The sequence below is a fragment of the Fundulus heteroclitus genome, chromosome 4, assembly GCF_011125445.2.
Source record: "Fundulus heteroclitus isolate FHET01 chromosome 4, MU-UCD_Fhet_4.1, whole genome shotgun sequence".
Lineage (NCBI taxonomy): Eukaryota > Metazoa > Chordata > Actinopteri > Cyprinodontiformes > Fundulidae > Fundulus > Fundulus heteroclitus.
This window is the reverse complement of record NC_046364.1, coordinates 32,452,010-32,474,529: the sequence shown is the minus strand read 5'-3', so window position 1 is coordinate 32,474,529 and position 22,520 is coordinate 32,452,010. Positions and strand designations below refer to the sequence as shown.

At 42.4% G+C, this 22,520-nt stretch overlaps 1 protein-coding gene across 8 annotated transcripts; it reads left to right on the top strand.

Annotated features, from left to right (window-relative positions):
- The first annotated feature begins 8,197 nt into the window (after positions 1-8,197).
- Positions 8,198-16,963, top strand: wt1b (WT1 transcription factor b). Of its 8 annotated transcripts, none has more exons than XM_012855144.3 (9): positions 8,198-8,955; positions 10,452-10,574; positions 12,333-12,432; positions 13,603-13,683; positions 14,272-14,374; positions 14,493-14,640; positions 14,745-14,834; positions 16,015-16,098; positions 16,265-16,963. In XM_012855144.3, the coding sequence occupies exons 1-9, from the start codon at positions 8,547-8,549 to the stop codon at positions 16,384-16,386; spliced, it is 1,260 nt and encodes a 419-aa protein (XP_012710598.2). In that variant the 5' UTR covers positions 8,198-8,546; the 3' UTR covers positions 16,387-16,963. The 8 variants fall into 8 exon arrangements, with proteins under 8 accessions (XP_012710598.2, XP_012710597.2, XP_021167758.2 ...); XM_012855143.3 differs by having other exon boundaries at positions 14,269-14,374; XM_021312083.2 differs by having other exon boundaries at positions 8,198-8,994.
- The last annotated feature ends 5,557 nt before the right edge of the window (positions 16,964-22,520 follow it).

The following is a 22,520-nucleotide window of genomic DNA, read 5'->3' as shown; positions in this document are numbered from 1 at the left end:
TCGTTCCGTCGCCCTACACTCAAGAATGTGAGAAATGATTAGATTTTCTTAAACCTTTTTTTAAGGAAACTTGTGGGATTCTTTATAGCTCCTTAGCACAGGTAAGGGATCTCACAAGGTTCCTATGCATAAATGCTCCTTTTCTTACATCCTTCTCCAGCAGCGGCGTATAAGGAAGAATTTCTTCTATATGCACATTAATTTTTGGGATGATATTTATTTTTTGTCACGGCAAGCGTGTCCTCTACTCACTGCACTTTTCAGACAGCACTTATCATGCCGACTGCAGATGCACTTCCGCTTTGGCTAAAGAGTCCTTACCAAAAAGACATTTTCAGATGCAGCATTTGAGTAATTCTGGCCCAAATGTTGCGTTCAGACCGAACACAATTTGAGTGTCAGAGGCATCTGGTTTACATGCAAAATCTGAACTTTTCCAGCTTGATGCGGAGTGTCAGCCAGTCAGAGAGACTCCGCTATGTGACATACTGCCGCATTTTCCGATGGGATGGAAGGACCATCAAAAGCCAAAAAGTCGATTGTCGTTATTTGTGCTCATCTTATTATCTATGATCAGTCGAGCTATCACTACAGAGAGAGCCAAGGGCCTTGCCTGGAGAAGGATTAGCAAGGAAGTGGGGATCTCAAAACTTTTGCCACAGTAAATATTTCCCCGCATTTGAGGAAAATAACAGGGTAGCTCCTCCCAATGCGCACAAGACAAATCTGTCCACATTTTGCCAGAGCATCAAAAACGACCTTCACAAGCGTCCAAATTTGACGCTCAAATTCGGTCTGAATGCAGAATGAGAGTGACGCATCGTAAGCTCCCTCCTCCCACGCTGTGATTGGTTCGGTAGGTTTAGGCCAGGTAGTCTAGGCCTGCCCAGACTGACAAGCTGTGTATTGGATACCCATGCCATAAGTCAGCCTGGCATGCCAGGCTAGTATTTTACAGCCATATTGTCTTGCAATGCCTACACTGTGCAGAACACAGGGTCTATGCCCCTCCACTCTGATTGATGTTACTAGTCAATGATCAACAAAAAAAACTTTTTTGGGGTGCAACTGATATATAACATATTTTTCTCCTGTTTTGCTGCTCCTGGACAGAGTGGCTCCCTGGGCAGTGAGCCATACAGCCTGTATCAGAATGCCCTTCCAGCAGCTACGATGTTTTTGGGAAATGACTTCAAAACTAACCTCACTTCAACAAATTTGAATCATCCCTTCAAATGTAACACAAGATTTGTTTTTCCCTCTACAAAAATACGTTCAGCATACAGGAGTGTTGCATCAAACTAGTTTGTAATCCACAAAATGTGTGTTTGCAATTTCTCAAGACAGGACTGAGACTGAGAATGTGGGTCAGTAAAGCACCATTTCCCTGAAATGTAGAGTCAGATGTTACGGTCAATTTCTGTGCTTATTGTGATAATTTTTTTATTTTCCCAACACTGCACACATCCCTCAGAGTCATACTGGTACATTTTGCGCGCCTGGCCTCAGAATGAGGCTCAAGGGTATGACAACAGATATTAACCACTAGAGGTATTTGAAAAGTCTTGTGATGACTGTTTACGCCCCAGCCACAGCTGTCAGGGTGTGACTGGGAGGAAGAGGCTGTGGTTTACTGTAAAGAACTGATAAGGGCCAGCCTTGATCCTGACAAACAGGCACCTGCTGGGACGAGAAAAAGGTTACTCAGCACCAATCAAATGCGTTTCAGCTTTTTGTGACGCGTAGTAAACGAACCGCTCCCAAGAATTCAGAGTTTTTTGCAACATCCAAAACAGCTTTTTGTCACGGCAAGTTTGATGTCAACCGTGTGTCACGGACCGTTGATAATAACAATGTAAAAACACGCTTCTGCTCAAACGTTCCCATATAGCAATGTCTACTCAGAAATAATATTGCAGTGAGTCACAGAGTCTGCATTTTTATGTCTAGTAGAGAGCACAGCTAAAATTTCCCATTCTAGGTCCATTTTACATTTGCAAATAAATACGTATTAATAAAGGCTTCCCTAAACTTGTTGGTATATTTTATATGAAAGAGGTCCACTGTACTATGTTTATTTTATATATTGTTTTATATAAGTCAAGATTATATAATGAAACGTCTTATTCGTGCATAATAGATGGTTGATAACAGATAACCTGAATCTTGTCTAAAGATAATTGTCTGAATATTTTTTTGGGGATTTTACCAGATGGCAGTAGGTATGCATTTATTTTGAAAGATCTTTAGGGCCTGTGCAGACCTCTCATTTCAGGGATTTAACTGATATGTTGCTTGGTGATGCCCTCCTGGTGATGCCTTCATTAGGCCACGGACACCCCATGCCACTTTGTGATGCTTGCAATGTAGCAGAGGCTACAGGAAGTGTTGCAATGGACATAGCCATCACTGTTACGGTAAATTATTGCAACCGAGTCATCACAGCAACAAGGTGTCCTTAATCACTCCTCAGAAAAAAAAAAAAAAAAAAGAAGAACTGTGAATTAGTTCACAACATAAACATATTGGCAATGATTTTTAAAGCAACAGACTTGGCTGTTTTAGCTACTTGATTAGCTCTTTGGAAAATATTTTATTTAAATTAAATCCAGATCAGAGGATCTGTAGCATGCAGCAACGAAATGGAGAGAACTTATGAAACAAGGGGAACTGGTGGGTCATTTTTGAGGCTCCAGTCTGAATGACCAGCACAGTTTGACAGGCGGAAACCTTTTTGTTCACTGTTTGTGGTAACTGGGTTTTAACATGCAGTTGTTTTATTTAATATTTTTTCTACTTGCCATTTTACTTTAAAGAATCCTGCTGAGAAGTCAGTAAGTGTCCTGTGTTATAAGATCATATCTTTGCTATCTGTATATATTTTTTTCCATCCAGCCTGGCATGCCACACTTTGGAGAGGGCTCAGAACTCAATTACTGAGACGTCCAAAACACATTTGATGATTTTAAATGATTAGATTTAAATGATAGAAACTCCAAGTGCAATTTTTAGAGTTTTGACAAAGGTGCTGATGATGTGTATTCAGGGGGCTTTCATCATTCTGTGATCCCACAGAGCAGAGGCCTGCGAAACATACAGTGCTGTAAAAAGAATTTGCACCCTTGCAGATCTGTGTTTTTTTTTCTGTGTGTGCTTTTCCTTCCACCATTTTTTCCCGATAATACAACATATTTTAACATAAGCCAGAAATAGCCTTAATAGCTACAAAACTAACCTGGCTCTATGTGAAGAAGTAATATCCTCTCATTGGTAAATAATGCATCATGTGTGATCAACCACTCTTTTTGAAGAATCAAAATTCTTCCAAGTGTGAATTAAAGCGCCATTCAGGAGGGGACGAAATAACCGAGAACATCTGAAACACTGCGGACCCCAATGGGCATGGCTGATGTCCGAGTTCACGATCCAACACTAAGAAAGAGACTGGGTAAAAGTGGCATCCATGATATCGGACTGATGGAACAATCCATTCTGCTCTCCTCCCAAAACATCCTGGAAGAGAATACACAGCAAATAGTCTGTGACGTCCAGCTCGATGGTGGAACAGCCAGTTCTTAGGTTTAGAAGGCAATTGCTAGTTTGGATTGCTGTGTTTTATTTTAGTACATGAAATAATCAACTGGTATTTGTATTTCCTCTGATCGTGTTTGTCTGCCATTCAAATTACTTTGAAGATCTGAAATGTTTAAAGGAGAAATACCTTTACACAGGCCTGCATCTTAAGGAATATAGAGATGCTCTGCCCGACATTTATCTTTTATTTTATTTTTTTAGGTCTTATCCATTTGCCGGAGGCTAAGACAGGACAGAGGGAAATGATGAAGCATTACAACACCATGTTGTCGGCTTTGTTATCGCCATGTTTCCATGCCCACAGAGAGAAGTGAATGACTGGGCCTTTATTAATGCCTCTGTCAGCACATCCAAATACCACCTGTTGCACTATTTGTAGCGCTCTCCTGCGCAACAACCTTGCGGTCATTCTTGTTCTTTTTACAAATGTTTTGAAAGCGCAAGTAAATCCTGTCTTCCTACATCCGCACACGTTAAAAAAAGACCTGCAGTAAACAGCCTGTCTATCTGCAGACGCAGTAGCAGGAACACAGCTGTCTATTGAAATGGAAAAAATAAGTAATTCCCTCCTTGTGGCTCAGTCAGGTCCCGTTTCTGCGTAGTTTATAATGCGTCTTCCTGGCTGAGCCATGCCCTTCTCAAATTCCCCCTTAGTCATTGTGCAGCAGAAGGCCCAAGCATGTCTATTTCTTAGGGGTCAGACGCAGTGTTGACCGTTTCCCCTTTTCCTCCACTCAGATGTTGTTTTAAACCCTGAGTTAACCAGAGATTGATCTGAAGAATGGGTGTATTTGGGGACTGCCATTCGTCAAAGGCTTGTTTTCTCCCCCAGCCCCTGTCACCTTTGATGAATCCCCGCTAAAGACTCCTCTGCTGAAGGCATGGCCTGCATTTACCTTGGCTCAGAGGCTCCTTGCTTTTTTTTTATCTCCGATTTTCTTTGGCAACACGCTTTGAGCCTCGGCACAACCTTTAGTCCATATACGCTTTGTGTTTGTTTGTGACGAGTGGACCGCAGAGGGCCTTTTCATAATTGTTCTGGGAGAAATTCATTTTCTTCGTAACTATTTTCAAATCCCGCTTCGTGAAAACAATCTCCTCTGGGGATGAGGGTTTGCCTTTGCACTTGTTTGTTTCTAAGAAAATTGTGAGGGTCAATTAATCTTCGATGCGGTCACCAAACCACACAGAGGAATTGCTGTAAAGTTTTCGACGCCATTTGTTTGGTTGTGTCGATTGGGATGGATGCCTTATGCTAAAGCTACACTAAGACAGTTCCTACAATTTTACACAAAAAAATGATACCATGTTGACATGTGAAAATATTTTGACAGAAATTGCAATAATAACATTAAAAGCATTACTTGGCATATGACAAAATAAAAATACTGAAGAATACATGATTGAGATTTTGCAATCATGACAGAATCAGCTCTGTGAAGCCTGCTCAGCAGTTTGCCTGCTGATTTCATCACTTCAGCAGTGACTTCTCTTCCCATCACCGTCTTTTCCCTCTCTCCACACACCCAGCACTTGTTTTTAAGTCCACTCTGGGGTTAGTGATATTTACTGGAACCCTAAGCTATATTCCAGATGGTGATGACAGACGCTGGTTAATACTGTTCACCCCCAAACCCCCAACCCTTCAACACCATTCCTTGGTTTTCTGTCTCAGATCTGATGGGTCTTTTAGTAGATAACTATCTATACCCCCCCCCCCCCCCCCCCCCCTGAGGTTTCTACTTAGTCATTTGTCCTCTGGAATAAAGGCCTGAACACTGAGCTTAAAAAGAATATAGCGATTACCAGGCCAGGCATCTTAGCACCCTGTAACTACGAGTAAACATTTGACATTGTATTATGTATTAAATTGGGATGCACATGATAATCTGAATGTTTTATTAAAATAAAAACTTACTGATACAAAAACACAAAATGCGTGCTTCTGGTTGACATCATTTGAACGTGTGGTTTATATTTGGCTGTACTGTTGGCAGGTAAGACAGTTTAGAAACAGATCTCACACTCACTGAAGAGTATTCTTACACCTGCGAGCCAGCTGGAGCTTTCTTAACCTGGCAAACGCATTTCATTTAGAAATCATTTTCTGGGCTCAGAACATCTTGGACACATTCATCAGCGCTTCTAAAAAACACCTTAGATGGTGATACAGTACAACAGCATAAAATAGCAAATATTATTAAACAGCAGAATATTATTTTTATTATCTTCACTTAAACATAAAGCAAAACACTCTTTTTGTTACCTATACAATTTTTTTTTGAAAATCTGAAGGATTTTACTTTCATTTGCTTTCATTGCTAGAACCTGGTTCGATCGCCGCAGACTGCCACTGTGGGTCCCTGAGCAAGGACCTTAGTCCCTGATTGCTCCCCGGGCTCTGTGGGCATAATGTGATCGTTATTAAAACGATCACATTGGTTAGTCCTTTATTACTTTCTTGTAATAAAATATTCAATTTAAGCAGTTTTTAGAATCTGATCTTTTTTTTTTTCAAGCACTTACACGATTTGGACTATTTTGTCCAACCTTCTACAGTTATGTTGAGAAAAAGGGGCACACATGTGACATGGTAATATTTTACTATTTACTTTGACTACTTGTAAAAGCTAATCAGCAACCAGTTACGGAAGTCAGAATAAATGCAATATGTTAGCTCATAATATGTTAAAAGGCTGTTTATTTTTTAGGTTTGATGGAGCCAGGCTAAATATTGCATTTACAACCCCAGAAAAAAACGCTCATCCTTGATGACTTAGTTACAAAATATGTACAAACAATCAAAATCTACGCATTAGCTTTGAATTATATCTCTATGACCATAACTATACATGTTTACCTTAGTATATGTGAAACTGCCGCATTTCTCAACCTTTCCTGTGTGAGTTTCCATTCTCTAAAGTTCCTGGGGGCAGCAAGCACAAGAACACACACACAGAGAAAAAGACCCCAGGGAGTTAATTAAATCATTGTTATTATGGTGCATCCTATTTTTTATTTTTTTTTGCAATGTCTGTATCGATTAAGTAGTTCCTATAAACGCTTGAGCCTTTTCAAATCAAGTTTACTGAAGCAGAAAGAAGTTACGAGGTTGTTGGTGTTTAAAGTTTCTTCCTGACTTGTTTCGTGTAACGGACCAAATGACTGAATGTCAGTCTCTTATCTCCGAGCCTTTTATGTCTTCATGTTATATTAATAACTGTCCACAATTTCAATTATAGTGTTTGTTATTTATTGTCCGATGTGAAATCCCCATTTTAGATTTTATGAATCTGCATTTTGTTGCCATTTTCTAACCAAACAGATATGCTTTTTATTTTGGAACATATTCTGTAATATTACAGTTTCACACAATCTGGTAAGTTTCTGAACAGCGCTGAAGAAAGTAATGAAATGCTAACTTCTATTTTTTGTTTTGTAATCCAAATTAAATCCCAGTACTATTATGTTTTAAATGAGTATGTGAATATATACAGTATTTGTATATACTGTATATATATCCAATATATATAAATAAATTATTTTTTTACAATGGTAATGTTCCAAAAGCTAACCGAACACTTTGTTATAATGACTGAAGCACAATTCTTGTCTGTAATTAATTAATAAACAGCAGGAACAATAACAACAACATTGATTTGTAACACTTCTTGATTTTTCTCTGCTTTTACGGAAAGGGAGGAATGCATGTGTTGATTTGACAAATATGCCAATGTTAAAAGATCCACAGCAGCTGGCTACTTTTTACAGGCCTTGTTGAAGCTGCTGCATTCCTGCGTAGCTCCACTGGAAGTGAAGTTGGAGTTAACGCTGGAACCTCTGTGTCTGACACACACCCACACTGAACTCCCCCTATCCTCTACTGATAAATAATTATCCTTTTGTGTGATGTGGCTTGGCTCCAAGGCCATGCTCTTTATTTGAGATGCTTTTAGCAAAGGAGTCCAACGGGGGAAAATTCACACAAAAACACGGTAACCTTTAGAGTTTATGTCACACTTTTACTTTAGATGAAAAATTAAACAACATTTTTTTTTCAACATTGATGCATTAGAGAGCAAACTCTCACCTCAACAGGACTGATCTTGTCTGTATCTTCTGATTCCTAACTTTTCTCATGTTTCCATCTTGCTGTTTCCTACCTACTTCCTACTATATGTCGGAAGTAGGTAGGAAAACACCTCAAAATGAACATGATCTTTGTTGATGCTCAGAGGAGAACGAGGGCTGCACTGAAAAGCGCCCAGACAGCAAACTTCCAGGTTTCCCTGGAATATAATTTGAAAACATATCTTTCTTTAAACATTTTCATTTCCTTTTACAGTAAATCACAACGAACTGCATGCAAACCACCAACACAGATTTATTAAACATCTAATTAACTCACTTCCCCCATTCAAACCCTCAGCTTGGCCAAAGCGTGGAGAGCAACAGCCTCTGAAGCAAATGTGACATTAGTCAGGATCCACTCAGATGTGGATCTGCCCCAGCCTCTGCTCGGCTGTGGCAGATCAGAGGAGTCGCGCTCGCCTCGCTCCTCCCCCCCCCGACTGAGTTCATCAGTATTTCAGTCTTCAGGAGAATAAGGGAAGCCAGACAATGTAGAGGCCAGGCATGCAGACACTGTTAACCTTACAGACCAGCACCTCATTCTTCTGCTGGTATCCGAGAGGCTTCGGATTTGTCATCTAGTTTTTTTTTTGTTATCGGTTAGTTTTATTTTTACTTCGTCGTTAGTGATAGAACAAATGGCTTTGGAAGCGCATTGTGAGAACTTTCTGAAGAAGTCTTGGTGCCAGCAGTCTTGTTTTTTCAGGTACTCTTGTTGATAACCTCTCAGGATCCCCCTTCCCGAGTCTTTGCCATCTTTATTTTTTCTCTCCTGGAGCATCATCCGTTTCTGTTTGGACTGTCTCAAACTGCATTCGGCGATGCTGACTGAACTGAACTGCGGGGGCCTGTCAGTGGGGTCAGATGTCTGCGATCTGACCCTCTTACCGCCAACGCCCCCGGTGCCGTCCTTACCAGGAGCTGGAGCGATACCCGTTGGCGGCGGCCAATGGACCCAGCTGCTGGACCTTCACCCTGGCTCTTCCTACAACTCCCTGAACTCCCACCACTCCCTCATAAAGCAGGAGCCCGGCTGGGGGTCTTCCGACCTAACAGAGGACCCTCACTGTGGTCTGGGGGCCTTTACCGTGCACATCTCCGGCCAGTTCACAGGCTCGGGCCCCTGCCGGGTCGGCGGCTTTGGAGAGCCGGCCTCAAGTCAAAGGATGTTTTCTACCGGGGCCTACCTGCCCAGCTGTGTGGACAGCTCCTCTCCGACCCGGAACCAGGGTAAGGAACCCGACCCACTTCCGCCTTTGACAGAGTCAGGTAAAGAAAACGATCGTATTTTGAACTGAAGGATAAAACAGTTTAGAGACTTTCATCCGCCGGATGTTTCTGGGTCATCATGACAACAGGGAGAGGATCTGTACTACCTTCTGCACTTTTTTGGGGAAACATATCTTAAGGAGGGTATTAGGATTTCATTATTAAAGAGTCATTTTTATTTGATGACTCAAAAAGTGACCACTGGAAAGCTCTCAATAATCGAATAAAGAGGCAGAAAGTTATGGTTGACAATACAGTGGGATATCTGTCATTTACAGGGTTTTGCCACATAAATGGCTTTTATTAGGTTCTAAAATAATTCAAATCTAAACATCAATTGTACAATACCTTGCAGCTTGGATTTTCCTATTATATATATATATATATATATATATATATATATATATATATATATATATATATATATATATATATATATATATATAAAGTAGGGGATGCAAAAACAAAAATATATGAAGAAATGCAAAGTTTCCTCTCTCAAACCACCATGTTGTATAAACATGCAGCATAAGTTTAGAAGGTTTACATTTTTAAATTAGATGTTAAATGTCAGGAGGGATAAAACACCTCCTGACTTGTGCTGACCTCTCATAACCTTGGTTTTGAAAAAAAAAAAAAAAAAATTCACATTGCTCATTTTCATACTATAGCACATAATAAACTTGCTTTATTTTTTTTTGCATTAAGATTAAACTCTTTGGGTTCTTAGTGCTTCAGAGGTTTGACCTAGGCCGTCTCTGCTGCTGCGCGCGCTGAACTGCAGCTTCGTCTTTGCTCGGTGGAAAGTGGTTTCTCATGAAGCAGTAAAACAGAAAGCCACGATGCTGAAGGGATTTAAGACCTAATGAGTAATTTTTCTAAAAAAAAAAAAATACTTCACTTCCAGCTCGGGCATGACTCACTTCTAGTGTGCAAATCAAAAGTACACGCCACGCGCTTCTACAACAAGATTATTAAGCCTCTACTTGTGATGTGGTGAAAAATCACCTGAATTAGCTGCAAAACTGCTTCTGTTTAATATTGTTACCGACTGTTCACGAGTCTGGATTGATATCGTTCATTTCCCCCCTCTACGCAGCTTATACAACAGTAGCTCATTCTCAGACTGTCTCCTGTGCTTTCGCCAAAATTTCTTTTTCCACCTGCCATAAATTTTGCAACCACAGGGCCAGAGATAGATGAGGAGGGGGGGAAAAGACGAATATGTTTCTAAGGAAAGAGGATTTGGTTGTGTGATGGATGGCCTCTCTGCGGTAACCCCGCCAGTGACGAAGAGCTGCTACCAGCAGGCCGCAGATAACCGACCAAACACAGGAGTCTTCAGCCGTTTGTCAGCTGGTGATCTCTAATGGCTTGAGCAGGGAAAAAAAAAAATAACATCTCTCTCTTTTTTTTTAATTATTTCTATCGCTATCTCCTCTTGTTTCCCTCCTCAGGTTATGGAGCAGTTGGTTTCGACAGCAACCCGAGTTATGGACACACTCCCTCCCACCACACTCCTCAGCTCCCCAGCCTGTCCTTCAAGCACGAGGACACGCTGTCACCGCTGAACAGCATAGGTAAGTGTCTCCGCCTCGACGTGTCTTCACCAGACTGGAAAAAAAGCGTTCGCGTCTCATCAAGGTTATATAGGAAGTAACCCATAATTTCTCGTATCGCAAACACTATCACTAATACCCGCTTTCATTCAAGTGTCTCCATTCCTGGCGCGCGTAAACACGGTCTTGCCTTAACGACTTTGAGAATCCTAACTTGAAGGGAGCAACTTTTCCCGAGTTTCCGTCGGAACGTCAGAGACTGTCTGGGGAACAGTAGTACGCCACATGAACCTGAAAACGCAACCGCCGTCTCTCATTGAACTCCTTGAAAAAGAGGAGCTGTGCAAGCCCTTTAAATTAACTACTATTTGTTTTGCAAATAGATTTTTAAAAGTGCGTGCAGGCATAGTCATTTCTGGGATTTCAAATGGTCTCTAAGGAAGAAGGATGTGGTTTTTCATCTGGTTTTGGTTGGATCTTAAAAGGTGTTTTTTTTTTTTGTATGACGCACCAATTATTCAATGCACATTCCTAATGCTCAAGTAATAACTTGACAACCAGAAATACCCCAATAAATAACGTTGTTGAAACGCAAATATCAATGTCTCATTTGAACAGTATTAAAAGGGTGCATTGCCTTTTTAAATTACTAAGAAACAGCAACTGCAGGCTACGGCTGAATCCCATTTCATAGGGTTATCCCTTCTCCCTCCGCTTGGCACTGAATTCAGGTACGGCTTAAAGTGGAGGAATGGGAATACGTCGTTGAGAAGCAGATGCTCGTCAATTCTTTGTATGTAAACATGTAGCTACGACTTAACATCTGTAGCTGTCTCGTCAACCGATGTCATCATTTGTTGTTGTTTTTCAGGCTTGCTAACAAGGAGGAAAAAAAGGAAATGCTATACAAACGTTGGCACCATATGAATCAACTTTTTTATATTTAAACTGTTTTTAGGCTTCCAGTCCTGCATATTCTAACAAAAACATACACCACATGTTGCTTGTTATTCTAGAAAGGTATGATGATATCCAAACAAAAATTGTATTTAAATGATTAGTCTGACTATAACTGTGTTTAACTATGTCAATAGTTGAAATTTGGTAAATAGCAACTCCTTTTTTCCTACTTTTTGAGTAGTAATGACGAGAAAACAAATTGTTATAAATCAAACTACACATTATAGTGGCCGTAACCATAAAGTACGTGGAAATCTATTTACGCTCTGATATTTAATAATACTTTACAGAGTTAATTCAGACAATATTTGAACCCCCGTCACTCTATTGCGAGTCTATGTTGAATTCCATTTGGGTGGGAACTTGTGCTGCCTTTCTACTCCCTACTTCACAGCGACAAATATTAATAATTACTTTTAATATTTATTACCATTATCCCAGTAGGCAGAAACTCTTCAAATCGGGAGTGCCTCAAAAGTGAGACACACCTTTAAGGACATGACAGCTTAATTATGACATTTAGAACGTTGTAACACACATGTTTCAATACAGCAACACACATATACACACATATTTGATTATGTGACAGCAGCTTTATATTTGCAAGTGTATTTGAAAGCCCTTTACAAGACTGTTCCCACAAAGCAATCCCACAAAACATATACGTCTTTAATGGTTAGGAAGTCCTCTTCCTCAAACACACAAATGACACACCCTACACCTTAAGGTAAGGGGGTTAAAATGGTACACCCTGTCTTTTGTAAAGGACCTGAAGTGCTGGGCAATTTTAAATTGACTTTTCACATGTCGTCTGTCCAGTTGATCAGCAGTATCCCGCACCAAATCCCATGTTTGGCTGTCACAGTCCTCCAGAGTCCTGCCCAAGCAACCAAGCTCTGCTGCTGAGAAACTACAACAGGTACAATCATCTCCCTCTGCGTATGTGGCTACTTTTCACTCACGGCCTTCAATCACCCTTAGACACAATTTCCCCCTCTCGCACCAACGTTTTTCTACGCCTCACTCATCCGTTAACATCAGATTCTTTCCACTGACACCACTCGCTCACTTGTTGGGTCATTTTTTTTAAAAAAGCGTGAACTCTCCCGTCCCACGCGGAGCTCTTCATTGGCTTCTGCCGTGTCTGTATCACGAATCCTCATTTGTTCTGAGGTTAAGTGCTGTCCGCTGGTGCTCGGCAGGCCAAAGCAAACACGCCGTGATCTACTGCTGATGAGTCCATCCTCAAGGAAAAAAAACGAGGAAGAAAGTACAAGAGACGAGTTCAGTGAGAGTGAGAACTGCACAGGGGGTGGGCAGGCAGGGAATTCTGCTCATTTCATTAAATCTGTCTTCGGCGTGTGTTAATTTTGATGTGAAGGATCTCAGGCAGTAAATTAGGAGGACATTCCTTAGATTCCGACGGGAGATGTTGTTGGAGGAAAGGAACATGAGAAACCCAAATATTGGGACAGCAACAGATAAGCAGAAGGAAGAGTGCAGTGCTGTTAGAGCTCATGGCAGGAACTGGAAACCCTCAAGCAAACACACGAGCGTGCGCACGCAGGCACACACGCATACACGCAGCGAGCTAACATGTCAGATATCAACGAGCCTTTCCATAGTTTAACATAGCTCGGTGCTGATTAGCGAGCCATCGCAATCCTTCCCTCAAGGACTTCTCCAGGAATGCCGTCCAGAATTCCCCCCCGAAACTGTTTCCCGCCACTAATGATGCTGAGGACGGGTGATGTCATGATCTGGTCCAAGGTGTACTAGGCACCGAGGGCCTTCACTCCCACAGAGAGCGCAATCGCCTCTTTAAAAGCGCGCATGCCTCTGTGTGTGTGTGTGTGTGTGTGTGTGTGTGTGTGTGTGTGTGTGTGTGTGTGTGTGTGAGGCAGTGGGATCTGCCAAGATAGAGGTCGGCTCAATGCTGACCCGTGTTTTACAGTGGGGGCACCGAAGAGTGCGCTGGCTGAAGTGTTGATGAGCGGACCATCAGAAGAAGCTCCTTTAAGCACAAGATCTTTAGCTAATCATCTGCATATCATCTTATGATAGCATGTTCCTTTAATGTCGTTCTCAGTGACAACCTGTACCAAATGGCATCGCAGCTGGAATGCGTCACATGGAACCAGATGAACACCCTGGCATCGACAATGAAGAGGCGAGCCTGTTTTTATTTTTATGTCATCTTTTTTGATTAGCGTCTTTATTTTAGTTTGACCTGTGGGGGCTCTACCAAGGAGGAGGAGGAGGAGGTGGATTTTAACCAGATGGCTGTTGGCCTGTTGCCCATTATATAAAAAAAAAACAGGGCAAGAAGATGAGTTTCAAATATTTAGTTGAGTACTTCTCCGGCGTGTTTGAATAGTGATCAGGGTTTTACCATTGCATATTTCAGGGTTTAGTCCTTCAACGTCATCCATCTTCTCGTTAAAAGCTATCTCTATGCTGATGATATGTGATATTTATGAGAGCATGACAGTATCATTTTGCTGAGTCAGATGTGGTTTAGTCAAGTATAATTCACATGATTAACAAGGTTCTTTCTTAAATGATAACATATGACAAATTGTTACAGTTATTATGAAAGGAAACAGAATTCTATTTAAAAGCTGTAAGATTATTATTTTTTTTGTTACAGTATGTTACCGTTTGAAGAAAAAAAAGATTTTTTTTCAGCTTTAGCATGCTCTAAAATCTGAGATCATGCTGACTTAATTGCATTTTATTCATTTGCAATCGGCAGCAGTCATGCGATCAGCTACGACAGCGACCCTCCAGCCCCAGCCCCGCCCATGCTCGTCAGCGCCCAGTACCACATTCACACACACGGCGTCTTCAAAGGCCTTCAGGTTAGCCAGCTAACAACAATGCATAAACACACACACACACACACACACACACACACATGCAGCGAATGAGTAAATTAATGAACAAACCCTCCCTGCCCTGGTTTTCTATCTTTTCAAGGATGTTAGGCGGGTACCCAGTATCGGTCCTCCAATGGCAAAGTCCACAGAGGCCAGTGAGAAGCGCCCTTTTATGTGCGCTCATCCCGGCTGCAACAAGAGATACTTCAAGCTGTCCCATCTGCAGATGCATGGCCGAAAACACACAGGTGAGAGTCACAGGAACATTTAAACTCGTGGTTTTATTCATTTCGTTGGTTCGGACCTGAAATCCATTGAGACGAAGCGATGCTAACGGCGTAATATTTTGCAGGAGAGAGGCCTTACCAGTGTGATTTCACAGAATGTGGCCGTCGGTTTTCTCGCTCAGACCAGTTAAAGAGACACCAACGCAGACACACAGGTATATTCACTTAATGTGTCTTCGTGTTGCCTCCAATCAGCCTGATGCTTTAGAAAATTGCTATTTAAAACACCTAACAAGTTCCTATTTGACACAAGCCAGTGGCCCTGGAGGCTTTTCCACACCTTTAAACTATTAAATCTACAGCAATGTGCAGCTTTGTCATTTGATGTCACAAAATCTTGCAGTCTTTTCTTTCTTCTTATTTTTTTTTTTACATTTTATAACCTTGTTGCTAATCAACACAGTTTTTCAAAACATTTTTCAGACTTCCATCATGAATTGTTGCTATTCATATTCTAATCGTAAAGTAATAAACATATTTGAATATACTATAGGCGAGGGCATTCTATAATTTACCTTCAACAAATTTTAATAATCATCTACATAAAATATTGTAGGTAGGCAGATTGTCAGGTAGGCAGATTGTAGGTAGGGCGGTTCTAGACAGGGGCCAACTGGGGCCAGGGCCCCTGTAGAACTGTTCCTGGCCCCTGTTATGGCCCCTGTACTAAAAACATGATAATAAATTTCTTAGGATGATAAATGCTGACAAAGAAACCGTGACTGACCGGTCATTTGGATCAGTTGTATTTTTACGTTTATGGTTTTGCCCAATAATAAAATAACTAAATAATTTAAAAATAAATATAAAAAATAACAATAATTAAAAAATGTAGCTGTTTCACATTAAGCTCCTGCCGTATTGAGAAAAGATCAGGGGTCTGCAACCTGCAGTTCCAGAGCCACAAGTGGCTCTTTGGCTTACTTAATATATTAAACGATGAAATGTTGACCTATTTAGGCTTTTTTTCCCCCCAATCTTTAGTTCTGTGCCCCTGTGAAAAAACACTGGCCCCACCCTGGCCCCCCTGCTAAATTTGGTCTAGAACCACCACTGCAGATTGTTGTTGTTTTTTCCCTGATTGACTGAGCGCTGACTTTTTTGAATTCCATAGAAAAAAAAAAAACCTTTAGTGATACCTGTAAAGTAATAAAATTCAAGGACGTTGTCTTAGGCACACATGTGTTGTGAAATCGTGGCCTGTCTCGTATCGTCGCTTGCGCCACGGCCAGCCGTAGACGGCGATTGCTCCATCTAATTGTACATTCACACTCTGACTCCCCACCTTCTCTCTCGACCATCGTGTCACCGTGACCGTGACCGTCACGTCGGCAGGAGTGAAGCCCTTTGAGTGTGAGACCTGTCAGAGAAAGTTCTCACGGTCAGATCACCTCAAGACACACACTCGGACTCATACAGGTAAAACAAGTGCGTATACCTTTTATTTTCTTCCCCTCAATTGTTCTCAATATGCTAACAAATTCAAACCCCCACGGGGCTTATCCTCTGCCTGTTATTCTAAAGCAATATCTCCTCTGCTTTTTTTTTTTCCTCTCTCCGTCTTCATTTATCCCCTCTTTGTCAGGTGAGAAGCCTTTTACTTGCCGCTGGCCCAGCTGTCAGAAGAAGTTTGCCCGCTCTGATGAGCTGGTGCGCCACCACAGCATGCACCAGAGGAACCTGACCAAGCTGCAGCCCGCCATCTGAGCAGCGGGGAGGCCGGGGAGTAACGTAGAGAAGGAGGTGACGACGTGTTGTGCCAGTTTCGCAGAGAAACACGCCCGGAGCCTGGTCAGCGGTTTGGGGGGGGGGGGGTTGACCTGCTGCCAGACTTGGCGGAGCGGTGAGCACAGCTGACGCCCGCATCACTCGCACGACGCCAGAGGAGCAGACTCACTAAATCCATCAGGAGACTCCTCCGCTGGCGCTCGTTGTGGTTATATAACGTTAAAGCCTCAGACGTTGAGAGGATAGAGCACCACACAGGGTTCTGAGCCAAGAATTGTTTTGCCGTTTATGGGGAACACTTTAACACACTATCCTATTTTTCATATATTTGCACTGTTTGATTCGTGTCATTTGACCCATCTAACTTTGAAAATGTTATGGACTTTGCATTAAGGGACTTTTCTTTCACCCTTTTTTTTTTTTTTTTGTCAACGTGTTTATATATGCCTTAAAGTAGATATTACTCACCGAAGTGCTTTGTATATATTGTAAGTGGTGCCTTTTTTTTTGTAACACTGTAGACATTCATTAAATGTTATCTGTGTTGTTTCTTAAATCTAAATTCACAAGAGTTGTGTGTGGAAAAGCGTAGCCGTGTGAACGGCAGAGAGGAGTGGGCAGTGTCAGGTTAACGGAGACCACCTATGAGCGGTGGTAGTGTGCGATGGTGGTGAAAGGAGGTAAAATGGTGCCCCACAGGGAAACTGACAAGATGCAGGTCTGACCCTCTTAAATCTCTGACACACATCTTTGTAACCAGGACCATCTGCAGCCCCGTAAATCTCAGTGGGAAAACGCACCTCCGTGTTTGCCTGCTGGACTTCACTGACTGCCCCCTGCTGCATCGCATGAGCATCCCAATCAGTACGGCTCCATGTCGATACATTAAAATATAATTTAAAAGTACATTTATTTCAGTAATTTAACCTAAAACGTGAAACTTGTGTATATTGGTTAAACACGGAATGATGCAAGGTGTTTTATTTTATTATAATTTTGATGAGTATGGCTTGTGGCTAATGCACGATAACATTTATAGTTTTTCAGGGAATCGGAATATGACATAAGAACTATTATAATTATTATATTTGTATATGACCATGTATTGTTCTGGCCTACATGATCATGATAGTTGTCTGGCAGGCATTCACTGACCCGCTGCACAAGGAGACTAAGACAAAAGGGCATTGCTAGAAGCAGGCTGTTAGGAAAGTGCTGTTTCCAAGTATATTCATGGAAAGTTAAGTGGAGGGCAAAAGTGTGGTAGGAAAAAAGATTCACAAGGTGTAGACTTCAGCCTTGGTCAGTTCTTGAAGAGTCACTGCACACAGACGGATCCAGGGCCTGGGGTTCAACTGCCACATTCCTTGTGTCAAACCACTCCTGAACCAGACAATCAAACTGGACTTCAAGTTACTTTGCCACAGACTGATGGCGTCCAAGCTATGCCGCATTGACGCGGTATTTAGGGGAGGAACCCCCAACCAATTAAGGCGACTGTGTACTGTGGCTCCAGGCTCACCCAGGAAGCGTGAATGCAGCAAGTCAATGACTCAAAAAATGTTTTCCTTGGACGGAAAATATTTTAACCAATCTTTGGTTATGATTCAATTAAATAGACTTGGTAAAGTGCCTTGAGAAGACATGTGTTGAGAACCGGTGCTATATAAATACACTGAATTTCAATTAATTTAACATTTAAGTCAGCATTAAGATATTCTGAAAAACAGGATGTCATCAAAATTAACAGTAATATATATTGTTATTCTGTCTGCATATTTATATATATATGCAGACAGAATAATTTTTTATCATAGTCTTGTAAACTCAAGTTCTTACAGCATGCCCGTAAACAATTTATTTACATATCTAAGCCACATGGTGGCAGTGTCAGCCTGTTGAGTCCAGCTGATGGGATTTGCTCCTCACCACCTCGGACTTCAGATTGTAAAGCTCTGCCTACAGCCATGGTGGTTCTGAAAATCCACAATACACTTGGTAGTCGGTGAAAGTGAGAATCAAGAGAGCCCATCCAGAACGTGCTGGGCACCATCAAACATAAATGATGTGGATGGAGTTGTGTGTCAGCTTGTGTGCAAAAGAGGAGATGATTCCGCCACTGCAGGTATGTTAATAAAACATGACTGAATGTGGCCAGAACGAGCTGCTATCCAGCTCTCTGGGCAAATTTTGTCACTTAACCAAAAATAAACAATGTAAACATGCACATGCAGCGGTTCAAGTCTTTGATCCTTCATTGTATGCATTTGTAACCTAGAAGCGTAGTTTCATCACAAAATTTAAAAAAAAGAGATAAAAAAAGGAATTGAAATCAACAAGGAAGATAAAACAAATCTTGCACTTCAACTTCTTACCAACCAAAAATAGTCAGGTCTGGTGAACTTGGCCATGAGACAAACAAAAACTCCAGCATGTTGTCTGAAAGAGGCTACAGAAATATGTGTAAATAGTTTAATCACACCAAACCACAAATAAATTAGGTTCAGATTAAAGCTGCACACCATATGAAAAAGCATTTGTCGTAATTTTTTGTCATCATATTCAAATTCCCAATTACAAATGCAACTTTTAGAAGATTAATGTATTTCAAGTGCAGTGCATACAGTCTTTGCACCCCAATCAATCATTTGAACAGCTTGGTGGACTTTCACTGCTCTCTATGCCTACACCTGATTCAGATATAAGCGTCTGAGATAATAATAATATAGGCTCCTGGGAAGTGTTGGGAACAAGCCGATGACAGAAAAAAAAGAGAGCAATGGAGAATTGCAATCGATATTAATGGAAATATTCAAGAAAAATAATTGCAGGAGCATCTTTTCCTAATACCATAAATCCTAAGTGTACACCACTGTTACTTTCAGCAGTTGCTGTCATAACCAAAAGACCCAAGATGACTTAACGCAGTTTGTTCATCTAGTTTTTCATAGATTTTCTCTCTAGTTTTCCGCAGGGATCCCACATTCTCAGTCACCCGGTGTTGAACAGTGAACAGAAGTAGATTTTTAGCTCCCATTCTTGCACCTGCATGGGTTCATTCCTAATAACTTTACAGTAGCAGAGCTAACAAAGATTAAAATGCCTTTCTCCTGCTCCAGGGTCACAGTTGGCTCATCTTAGCCAACTTTCAGGTTGTTTTGCGATCCGCATGATGCCTGCGAGGCACTATCCCTGTGATGTTCGGTTTTCTTTCCTGTTCCTTAAACCCGTGCGCTTTGATTAGGAAGGGCTCCTCTTTGTTCCGGGCACCGCGGGGGCGCCGTGAATCATGAGGGAGATCACAGAGATGGCCGGGCTGAACATTTGACTCACTCCAGTTCACTCCTAACAGGAGACGGCAGACGAGACGCCTGACGCTTTAAACATCCTCGGTCATTACCGCCGTCATTATCGCACACTTTCAGAGAGACACCGACCTCGACCCCTTGCGCCGATCTACCCGATTCCCTGCATTCCTCCCGAGTGAGAGCATCTCTGACTGAAATGCTGTTGTAGATTCCTACAACCTCCGACACAGCAAACGTGCCACACCACTCTATCCCATCCTGTGAAACGTTAGCTCCGATCTGGATGCATGAACACACTCCAACTTGCGTGCACACACGCCACCAGATGCCCCCCTCAGCTGTACTGCTGGCTGTTTGCCTTCAAGGGGTGTCGGCGTGGGTAATCTCAGGTGACGTACACCTGGTAACGCACAATCCAAGACATCTGCAGGACAGCAGGCCTGCTAGCTTCGCCGACTCCTCCGTACCCAAGCCTCTTGAAAGCAAGCGTGTCAAAGCGTTGCCTCTTGCAAAAAAAAAAACAAAGAAAAGAGGCAAAGTTCAGACCGTTGTTTTCTCTGTGAAGCGTCAAATCAAGGATGTAGTATTTTCACTTTGAGCTGCGGTTAAGCCCCCGCGCGCATCGTGCATCAAGCATCCGTCTCCTGTTGGCGTTCTTTGGGTCGAGAAGATGCTCTCCAACCTCTGGGAGCTGGAAAGGTCAGCGCACATGTAGCTCACACGGGCCTCTATTGGCCACGGGGGACTGATAACAGGGTCAAGGCCCCAGAGAGGAAACTTCACTGCATTACAAGGAGGCCTGCGCGTAAAAAAACAAAACAAAGCTGCACCACCAGGAGGCGCTGTCAGGGGCTGTTCCACTGCTAAGTGAAGCATGTTGTTAGTTGTATTCCCAGACAGCTTTTACCCGCCCCTCGGGCAATAGCACTCTTGTGCGGAGCTGCTTTGCAGTCAGAGAGGCCTTGGGGTTCTTGGGAAAGGGGGGGGGGGGTGTATTCCCTGTGGTCCAGCAGGGAGCCTGAGGGGCTCCTGTGTGCAGGGGGCTTTGGGAATGTGGAGGCCTTGGGGGGCCTGGAGCTCAGATGGGGCCTTGAGGGGAAACTTTCTCACTCAAGGGGAGCAGAGATGGAGCAGATAGAGAAAGACAGCGAGGGGGGGGGGAAACACCTTGAGAGGAGGCTGTCGGACACGCAGGCAGCAGCCGGAGAGATCCCACGAGGGTACGCAGGCAGAGGAACACAAACACGTGGGCATATGTACACTCTAAGCTAAAAGAAATATGTGGGCCAGCAGATAAAGAAAAACACTCCGCTCCCTCCTCAAACATTGCCCCCCCCCCCCCACCCCCCGCAGGAAGATATCAAATCCTAACAGGATTAGCTCTGTCTCTATCATAGAGATCACAAACCAACGCAGGCTCCCCGGAGAGCAGCGGGACGGGAACGGCCACGTCTCCTCACTTTCCACCTCCGTCCCAAAGGCCTTCACACGCCGGAACACGGGGAGAAAGAACCTGAGAAACAGGGAGACAAACAGAGACAAATAGAGCGAGAAAGTCGTTTTGTCCAAAGATATGAAGTCTCCCTGGGACCGGCCCGCCTCCACCTTCTCTGATGAAGACTCCACAACGTTAGGAACGAGGCCTGCCCTTTAATTATGACTACAAAAGTTTCTCTGAGAATAAATCAAAGGAAATATGCATCAGCCCCCCCCCTGTCAGAAGTGGATGACTGAAGCAGCCTTGTAAAAGCTGTTTGAAACTGATTTTGAGTCGCTCTGACCTCATCTGAAAAGGGCCCGGTCCATTCCTCAAGAGGCACTTACAATTAGTTCCCAACTCACTAGGTTTATGGCTCCTAAATTGAAACCTACCGCTCTTTAAAGCCTCCGCTCTAATTGTGTAGCCATTAATGGACGATTCCTTATCTACGCCGTTTTGATGGCGCATGAAAACTCATGATGATAGATGAGCACAAAGTGCAGCTGCTCAAAGGAACCAGATTTTAATCCTGTGCTGTGTAATCCGCCACTAGGAGGAGTAAAGCCCTGCGTTGGGGAACGTTGAGAGGGGGGGGGGGGGACCACTTTCCCGGGGATAACATAAAAGATTGATGCCCTCCTTCAAGCTTCATTGTGCAGGAGTAGAAACATGCAAGGCGCTGAATTAGCCTACATTCACGACATGCACATACAACCGCACACCTTGCATAAACGCAGGGGGGGGGAGGTCTGTGTATCATCAGGGGCCGCGTTTTAACCAAATGTGGCCTTTTTATTGCTGTGGGGCCAGCTGGATTTTTCACATATAGGTCCGCATTAATCAACCAAATGATAGTTCAGAGTGACTACGGCTTTCCCATTGAACATCTTTCTTTCCTACCTGCTCAATAAATAAAGCTATCAAAGCAAATCAACGAATCAATCGCCCGCAAAGACCAAGATGGCTTGAAAATGTTAAATAATCGCATTATTATAAGTTAAACTGTATACGTGTTACTGCTCTGCAAAGCTAATCTGGTTATTTTAGAAATCCTGTGACACATTTTATCTGTGTAACATAAAGGAATTACTGTATAAAAAGTGTATAAAAAGACCCAGTCTGTCACTCTGACATTAAAGCAAACTTTATTTTTTCCCGTTTTGGATCAGTTAGTAAGTCTAGTTGTATTCAGCTATTAACAGAATATAGGAAAGATAACTTCTTTAGATCACTTTATGCACATTTACGCCAAAATCCCTATACCCTTAAACTCGTCAAAAATGACGAGCTTCTGATGAGGAAGGCACATCTGTGGAAGTATTTTA

Excerpts from the sequence above, each read along its gene's own strand:
- wt1b (XM_021312080.2), top strand. The coding sequence starts at position 8,547 with ATGCTGACTGAACTGAACTGCGGGGGCCTGTCAGTGGGGTCAGATGTC. Across the intron at positions 8,995-10,451 it reads TCCGCCTTTGACAGAGTCAG|GTTATGGAGCAGTTGGTTTC; the intron begins GTAAAGAAAACG and ends TTCCCTCCTCAG. Across the intron at positions 16,108-16,264 it reads GACTCATACAGGTAAAACAA|GTGAGAAGCCTTTTACTTGC; the intron begins GTGCGTATACCT and ends CCTCTTTGTCAG.